An 8,467-nucleotide genomic window follows, 5' to 3' on the forward strand; every position below is an offset into this window, starting at 1 on the left:
TGTGCACTTGGATGGGCTCAACTGCAGACAGTTTCGTTCCCCTTTTTTTTTTTGAGAATTTGAAATATGCAAGCAGAAAAAAAAACCTAATCAGGAAACATCTGTCAGGATACCTAATAAACCAACCCTAATCTGGTGTGATAAGTGTGAGTTCTGTTTTGTAACTAGATAAATGCAATGAAAAATGCCTGCATGTTTGCTCTGCTCTTATGGTCTCCTTGATGTTTCTATGAGTGTTTCCTGCAAGCAACTTTGATCAACAAAACATCTTTGCATCTGCGCATCTCACATTATCTGCTACTAAAAGTGAAATATTTTTCCACTGAGATTTTTTACATAATAATAATTGTTTATAATTAAATAATCACTAATCAAATTAGCCAAAGATCATTAACTGATATACTTACAGACTTGGCGACTTGAATTCTTTTAAAACATGTGCATGAACTTTTCACTGACGCATGTTCCTGGGCTTTGGTTCTGTCAATACTTTGATGAGTCAACAAAAAAATCAGCATTTCTGCTAATTTCTCATACTTGCAGCTGTTCTATGGATCAGTTCACCACAGCTTTGGCACTTTAGTAATATGTGGTTGGCTGATTCAGTGTGATCTTCTGGTATGTGTTTTTGGTTCATCAAATGGTCTGGAAAGAACTCAAGATGAGAGTAAAGTTTGCTCAAGTGACTTATTTTAATGTACTGTTATGAACCACCTCTTTTTCAGTGAATCAAACACATTCTTTTCAAATGTAGATGATCGAGTTGTAGATGTTCTTCATATGACAATGTGTTCAGTATGCATTTTATCGATAGCATTTTTAAAACATGAATGAATTTAATACATTTTCACTTTTATGTGTTTAGTATTGTTGTGTAATATCGAGAACAAAACGAAGGCCTGTAATTGGATTGTTTTTACTGTATCCTTGCCTCTAAAAAGACCGAAAAGTAATTAAAAGTCTGTACTTTTGCAAGAACTGTTTAAAATTCATATTTTATTGAAATGGAAAAAGAAGTAGGCCTAATGCAATTGCATTTCCCAAAAAAAAAATTATTGAGAATCATTAAGGACCTGGAATCACTCAAATTCTCAATAAATATACAAATATAAATATATTTGGCAGCTAACCAAAAGGTTTTTAAACTTCTCAGAAAACACATGCTACAATGCCAAGCCACTCTCGGTTTATTCATTGTGAAACTGCATGCATTAGCAAAAGGAAATGACAACACTAACAGAAGTGTGATTTCTATTGTCACGTAGACTATTTTCCTTAAGCAGTTATACAACCCAGTCAACCAAGACCTTGAGGTATGCATTTCATGTTCTTTCATTCTTCTTACTATACTGTATACTACCGAAGATGTAAGATGCAACAGTTGCATAGCTTTTGACTGTGATTGCTTGCTTTGAAATTTTCTACATCATGCAAGTGTCAGAAATTGCATTGTGGTAAAATGCCTTTATTTTTATGCTAGATGGAGGCATTCAACTCAAACATCAGCCATTATGAGAATGACTCATATGAGTATGATGACGAGCTAATCTCAATGTGTGAGGTCGACAACTATAAAATGACCACCGGCGTGTGCTACGCCATAATCTTCTGCCTCAGCATCCTTGGAAATGGCTTCCTCGTGTGTGCGCTCACCTGCTACGAAGACCTGAAAAGGGCCACCAACCTTTTCATGTTCTGTTTGGCTCTTTTCGACCTTCTGTTCACACTGACGTTGCCTTTCTGGTGCGTGGAGCTTCTTCATCATTGGGTTTTTGGTGACGTCGCCTGCATGATCATGACCGGGGCCTATTTTGTAGGCATCTACGGAAGCCTTATCCTCCTCACAGCCATGACCCTCGACCGTTTTGTTGTGGTTGTGGTCAGAAGCTACTGGCTAACACGGAGTCGAAGGCTCAAATGTTCAAAAGTTGCCTGCATTGGTGCCTGGATCATAAGTTTGATTGCTTGTCTGAGAGATTCAATAACCGCAAAGGCACAAAATGCGCATATCAACACATATTCTTGTGAAAGCACCGATACGCATGATGAAAAGGCTGGATATTATGCACAGCTCATTCTGCTGTTCCTCGTACCGTTTGCTGTCATTGCTTTCTGTTACACCAAAATCCTTTTGACTCTCATGTCAACGTCGACCAGGCAGAAATACAGAACTGTGATACTGGTGCTGTGCATTGTTATAGCTTTCTTCATATGCTGGGGGCCGTACCATATCATCATCGTGCTGATGTCCATCTATGAATTTGATGCCTGTGAACATTATCAGCTGCACGCTGCATTTGTCATCTCCAGGATTCTGGCATTTTCTCATTGCTGCATAAACCCAGCGCTGTATATTCTCAGAGGGAAGTACAGAAGTCTCTTGTCCAGCTTATTGTTCTGCTCTCCTGAACTCAGGCAGTCGGGGCTCTACAGAGGACCAACGGATCCGAGCGACTCCAGGATTCATCCGTACACGAATGAAGGAGCTCGAGAAAATTGTGAAGCGCAACAAACAAACATTGTAGAGCTGAACACACTGAAAACACTGTAAAAATAGAGACCATAAACATGATGAATTTATTTATTCCCAGAAAAAAAACATTTTAGTAATAGAATGATCATTTGTTTTTTTTAACCTTGTTTCCCCCCAAAATGATTTGAGTATAATATATATATATATATATATTACAAATATTTAGACATAACTTTTTTAATTGGTATAACCACCAAGAAAACTGTAATACACACACACACACACACACACACGTTTGTATATATATATATATTAGAAAATTTGAAGCAAAACTCCAGCTTTGCTGTTTATTTCTGCGCTCTATCACTGTATTAGAGGTTTAAGAAGACATAGTGTAAAATGTTATTTATATTTTATTCAACAATTTACTTTACGATGAATGTATCTGTTAAAGAAGATATGTGTTAATGTGTTTGATGTAAATAAGTGGGCTGGACGTTCATGTGACTGAAGGAAGAAACACGCAGAACATGCATGATTTCTTCAGTGTCTCTATGAGAGACAACAGCGATATTTTAAGGAACAAACCCCCACAACAACCAAGGTATTTCTTGTATTACATTTTTCTTTCATATCTCTTTGTTTGTGGGTAGGCATGTATGCATTTCTGATTTCTAATAATTAAAAAATGTAAAAAAAAAAAATTTAAATATGTTTTTTATTATTTACAGTAGCACCATAGCATTTGTCCAAATGAATCATGTGTCAATTTCCAAATCATCTGAAGTCAAACAGAACCTTTATATAAGGGATACGTTTGTATTTTTTCCCTAAAATCTGTGTTTACTTTCTGTTCCTCACACAAAACTATTGCATGGCTTCAGAATATTTGGAGTTTTGTCATATAGGTCAGTTTATAGTTCATCATTTTTAACATCAATTCAATCTGTCTTTCTACAGACGACATGATGCATGGAGAGACTTTGCACGAGGTCTCCAATATCAGCTATGATTATGACTTCAACTGCTCATATGAGGATTATTATCCTTTGGTTACATTAGAGGAGGAGAATTTTTCGTTTAGGATCATCAACGCCATTTGCTACAGTCTCATCATCTGCATCAGTCTACCCGGAAACAGCTTTGTGCTTTGGGTGGTCTTGAAGAAAGTGGCTTTGAGAAGCTCTGCTGACTGCTTGCTCCTCCATCTGACAGTGTCCGACCTCATCTTCACCTTCACGCTGGTTCCCTGGACCATTAATCACATCTGGGGATGGATTTTTGGAAATCTGGCCTGCAAGATGTTCACCTGGTACATCTTTTTGGGCCTGTACGGCTACATGATGTTCCTCACAGTCATGACAGTCCATCGATACGTGGTGGTGGTGTATCCGGTGTTCGCTTCATCTGTAGGGAATCGTAGCAGACTTTACACGCACATCTCCTCTGCTGTGGCATGGTTGATCTCTGTAGGCTTCAGTCTGCCTGAAATGATCTTCTCTGAAACTGTGGACGGTCCTGATGGTGTATTTTGTGTTCCCAACTATAACTCAATGTTTATGGAGTTGTTTGGATACTTCTCTCAGATAATTCTCTTTTTCCTGTTGCCATTCCTGGTTATTGTGTTCTGCCACACACGGATGGGATTTGCCATCCTTCAGAGTCGCATCCGAAGCAGAAATCACGCCGTATGCGTCATCCTAAGCATCGCCGTGGGATTCTTCATGTGCTGGGCGCCATATAACATCTTTCTCTTCCTCTTGTCCTTGAGGTCTTTAGGCGTTTTTGCATTGAGGGAAAGTATTTGGGAGATCATCTACTGCATCACTCACGTTCTAGCGTATTCCCACTGCTGTCTGAATCCACTCGTCCACATCTTCGGAGGGAAGAAGTTCAGGAATTTCCTGCCATGGAGCAGAGGTTTCCGTCGGCTCTCGCAGAGGTTCAGCACGCAAACATTCAGCAACCCGAGCAGCTTCTCGGGCCAGTTTCATCTCTGATCATGTTAAAGTGTCATGACGTCATTTTGTTGTAGCTCTGAAGTGAGTCACGTGATGTTTACATTGGCTCAAAACATTCTCAGGATGTTCAGATGAATAACTGGTGGATCGTATAGTTTTTATTCATCAACAAATCAAACCAAAAAACATGCAAGAGTGAAAGGAGTAATGACAGAAATTTTAGAATGACAAAATAATTAACAATTATTCATAATTAACAATTATTAAACAAATTCTTAGAAATGCGATTTAAATTAATTCACGTTGGTTTCATACATTAAAAAAAAGTTTAAGTGGTGTAACTATTAAGTAAAAAGTAATATATTTTCCTGAAAACATGAATTTATAATACACCTTAATGAATGAAAACCCCTTAATAATTATTTGAAAAAATATATTTAAAAAATATTTTTATTTTTTCTGACATTATGTAGTCTGAAATATATATATATATAGAGAGAGAGAGAAAGAGAGAGAGAGCCATGAGACTCTGTTTTATGGTTATTCCTGTCACATGATAGCAATGGTTTTCTGAATGTTTATGTCTAATGGTTTAATAATGGTTTGTTTGTTTCTAAATGTAGAAAGAAAATTAAAAAAATTATTAAGGGTTGCAAGTATCAAGTAAAAGGTACTACAAATATTTTCCTTAAAGCATGAACACTCACACTCCTTAATAATTATTTTTACAAATATTTTTCTTACAAATATCATCATCAGTAATATCAGAAAATGTTTGGGGTTATTCCATTTGACAGTCTGAATTATCTTTAGGCCTATATGTCATAATAAAGTCAAAATATATAGGCCTATACAAATATATTGATTAAAAACCTTCAGACACAGCCCTTTTATTATTATAAAAGATTTTATACCAAATGTCTTCATTTTTTTTTTTTTTAAGAATTTAAGGAATTTCTAGAATTTATTTTACACCACCTACATAATACACCTTAATGAATGAAAACCCCTTAATAATTATTTGAAAAAATATATTTAAAAAATATTTTTATTTTTTCTGACATTATGTAGTCTGAAATATATATATATATAGAGAGAGAGAGAAAGAGAGAGAGAGCCATGAGACTCTGTTTTATGGTTATTCCTGTCACATGATAGCAATGGTTTTCTGAATGTTTATGTCTAATGGTTTAATAATGGTTTGTTTGTTTCTAAATGTAGAAAGAAAATTAAAAAAATTATTAAGGGTTGCAAGTATCAAGTAAAAGGTACTACAAATATTTTCCTTAAAGCATGAACACTCACACTCCTTAATAATTATTTTTACAAATATTTTTCTTACAAATATCATCATCAGTAATATCAGAAAGTGTTTGGGGTTATTCCATTTGACAGTCTGAATTATCTTTAGGCCTATATGTCATAATAAAGTCAAAATATATAGGCCTATACAAATATGTTGATTAAAAACCTTCAGACACAGCCCTTTTATTATTATAAAAGATTTTATACCAAATGTCTTCCCTTTTTTTTTTTTTTAAGAATTTAAGGAATTTCTAGAATTTATTTTACACCACCTAGATATTTTGCCATTAAACATATTTAGCCCCCAAACTATCAAATAACTGAAAACATGTGTATAATAAAAGTGTACTGAAGTAATTGTCTGTCTGAATGTATTGAATGTATTTTTGAATAACTTAATAAATCTAGAAAATGTTTTTAAAAAGTGTCACATCATTGAATTACATGTATTACAGTTTTGTAACGTAATATTTGTGTGCTTGAGGTTGTTGAGTTTGGAGAAGTCTCCATCTACACGACTGTAATGTAATGCGTCATGAAAATTCCTGAAAGCGGAACAGAGACAAAAAAAAAAGCAGATGGAAAACCAAGTTTGATATCAGAATACTAAAAAAAAGGAATTTTCCACTGTGCAGTAAAAGAAAAAAGAAAGGTCTTGGTTGCAAATGGGTAACTCCGCCAGTGTCCAGTAGATAGCAGTAGTGGTCAACAAGTGAGACATTTATGAGCTTTACAGCGCTTCGAATTACATTCTTCAAATTAAATTTTTATTAAAGTGATGTTTTGCCCGAGACCATTTGGACTTACAAGACATTAGACATTAATACTTTGTTTTCTTTTCTTCTAATATTTAATTTTACAAAAATATTAGAAGAATTGGACAAAAAATAAAAATAAAAAACACCATAAAAATAGTCTCTTAGGCTACTTGTGCACTAAATCTGAAATCATATGATAGATTCTGGTCTGTTTTTCATGCAACCATAAGTTATTCACTGAAGATTTTACCTTAAAACACTGCTTGACCACCATAGTCACATTTTGCTTTAACTGTATAAAATTAGAGCAGTTTGGACATTGTGTAGGCTACCATAGAATAAAAGAAGTCAGAGCAGATTTTTAAAAGCATGAGCATTCAGATACACTCTCAAAAATAAAGACTCCAAATAGCAAGCAGTGCCTTCGAAGAACCATTTATGGTTCCGCAAAGTGAGCAGTTTTTTAAAGAACCACTTTTTTTCTTAGTGTGAAAACATTTTAATTATTTAAAGAACCTTTTTTCACCTTTTGTGGAATGGAGAGAGTCCATGGATGTTAAAGGTTCTTGATGGAACCATCACTGAATATCACTGATAAATGTCAGACTATATGCTCCTCTGACAAATACACTCTGAGGTATCTTTAATATAACACCTAATGTAATTATGTGTGATATCTGTCTTAAAAAGCTGATTTATCTCACTCAGTGGAGCACATAGTCCCACGACGTCTCTGTTCTGTTCTGATCTCATTAAACTCCCAAACCACAAACCTCAGACAGACGGCAGTCAATTGCTCTCTTCTAGACAATACGTCGACTTAGCTCAGCTCTGGTGTGATTTATCATAGATTTGAGGATTTTGCACCAGAACATTATGTGTGTAGAAATGTATAAATCATCCAAAATAATTCTGCACTTTTAATAACATGCATAATGACTAATGTTTCAAATTGCATCAACTATAATGTGCACTAACTGTTCAAAAGTGTGGGGTCAGTAATATTTATTTATTTAAAGGAATTCATTCTTTTATTCAGCAGGGATGCATTAAAGACATTTATAATGTTATAAAGATTTCTATTTCAAATAAATGCTCTTCTTTTCAGCTTTTCAGCAGAAACTCGGTTTCCACAAAAATATGAAGCAGCACAACTGTGTTCAACGTTATAATAATAAGAAATGGTTTTTGAGCAGTAAATCAGCATATTAGAATGATTTCTGAAGGATCATGTGACACTGAAGAGTGGAGTAATGATACTGAAAATTCAGCTTTGAATCACAGGAATAAATGACATTTTACAATATATTCACATAGAAAACAGTTATTTTAAATTGTACAAATATTTCACAATATTGCTGTTTTTAATGTATTTTTAATTGAATAAATGCAGCCTTGGTGAGCATAAGAGACTTCTTTCAAAAACATTAAAAAAATCTTACCGGCCCCAAACTTTTGGACATTAGGTATATCATTTTTTTTTAGCAAATCTTTCCATAAAATGAGATGTGGATGTTGGCATGATCTGACATGTCTGCTTTGACATTTCAGCAGTGTTAAAATGACAGTCTGTTTATAGCACTGACATGCCTCGCTAAATGTCCCCGATCATGCTGTTTCACCCACATGAAACATAAACAGGAATATAACATTTCAGAAGAGACCATGTGACTGAAGTCTTGCTCATAATAGAAATCATTGCACGAGTTATATCATTTATATTCCTCAGTGTTTTCAGAGTGCCAAAAAGAAGCAGAGATTCACCTATCCAGCAGCAAAATAATGTTATTTCCTTCAAAGACCTTTGAAATCTGCTCAGCTTTGAACAGAAACAGTTCATCGCTGGGAAAGTTGAGAACAGACATACCTGTTCACTGCATCTGTTTACAAGTTTCTTGAAAGACGCGGTCTTTTCCCATACTGTTCCTCTCTGGCAAATGTGTGCTCAGATTATAGCCAGGAGCCAAACA

The 8,467-nt window shown here is 34.9% G+C and overlaps 3 protein-coding genes across 3 annotated transcripts in view; all 3 read left to right on the forward strand.

The window, feature by feature from the left end:
• The window catches only part of LOC107599272 (chemokine XC receptor 1-like), a 4,253-nt gene extending 3,484 nt beyond the window's left edge, over nt 1-769 (forward strand). Inside the window, exon 3 of the mRNA XM_016290818.1 lies at nt 755-769. Coding sequence (XP_016146304.1) covers nt 755-769 — 15 coding nt within the window. The remainder of the gene's footprint in view (nt 1-754) is intronic.
• A 499-nt stretch (nt 770-1,268) lies between these two features.
• On the forward strand, nt 1,269-2,553 carry LOC107599288 (chemokine XC receptor 1-like). Its single transcript, XM_016290833.1, has 2 exons — nt 1,269-1,313; nt 1,481-2,553. The coding sequence occupies exon 2, from the start codon at nt 1,481-1,483 to the stop codon at nt 2,549-2,551; it is 1,071 nt and encodes a 356-aa protein (XP_016146319.1). The 5' UTR covers nt 1,269-1,313; the 3' UTR covers nt 2,552-2,553.
• A 331-nt stretch (nt 2,554-2,884) lies between these two features.
• Nucleotides 2,885-4,671, forward strand: xcr1b.3 (chemokine (C motif) receptor 1b, duplicate 3). The gene is made up of 2 exons (XM_016290834.1): nt 2,885-3,077; nt 3,434-4,671. The coding sequence occupies exon 2, from the start codon at nt 3,439-3,441 to the stop codon at nt 4,471-4,473; it is 1,035 nt and encodes a 344-aa protein (XP_016146320.1). The 5' UTR covers nt 2,885-3,077; nt 3,434-3,438; the 3' UTR covers nt 4,474-4,671.
• Nucleotides 4,672-8,467: the final 3,796 nt, after the last annotated feature.

Source organism: Sinocyclocheilus grahami, unplaced genomic scaffold (assembly GCF_001515645.1).
Source record: "Sinocyclocheilus grahami isolate Dianchi unplaced genomic scaffold, SAMN03320097.WGS_v1.1 scaffold263.1, whole genome shotgun sequence".
NCBI classification, from domain to species: domain Eukaryota; kingdom Metazoa; phylum Chordata; class Actinopteri; order Cypriniformes; family Cyprinidae; genus Sinocyclocheilus; species Sinocyclocheilus grahami.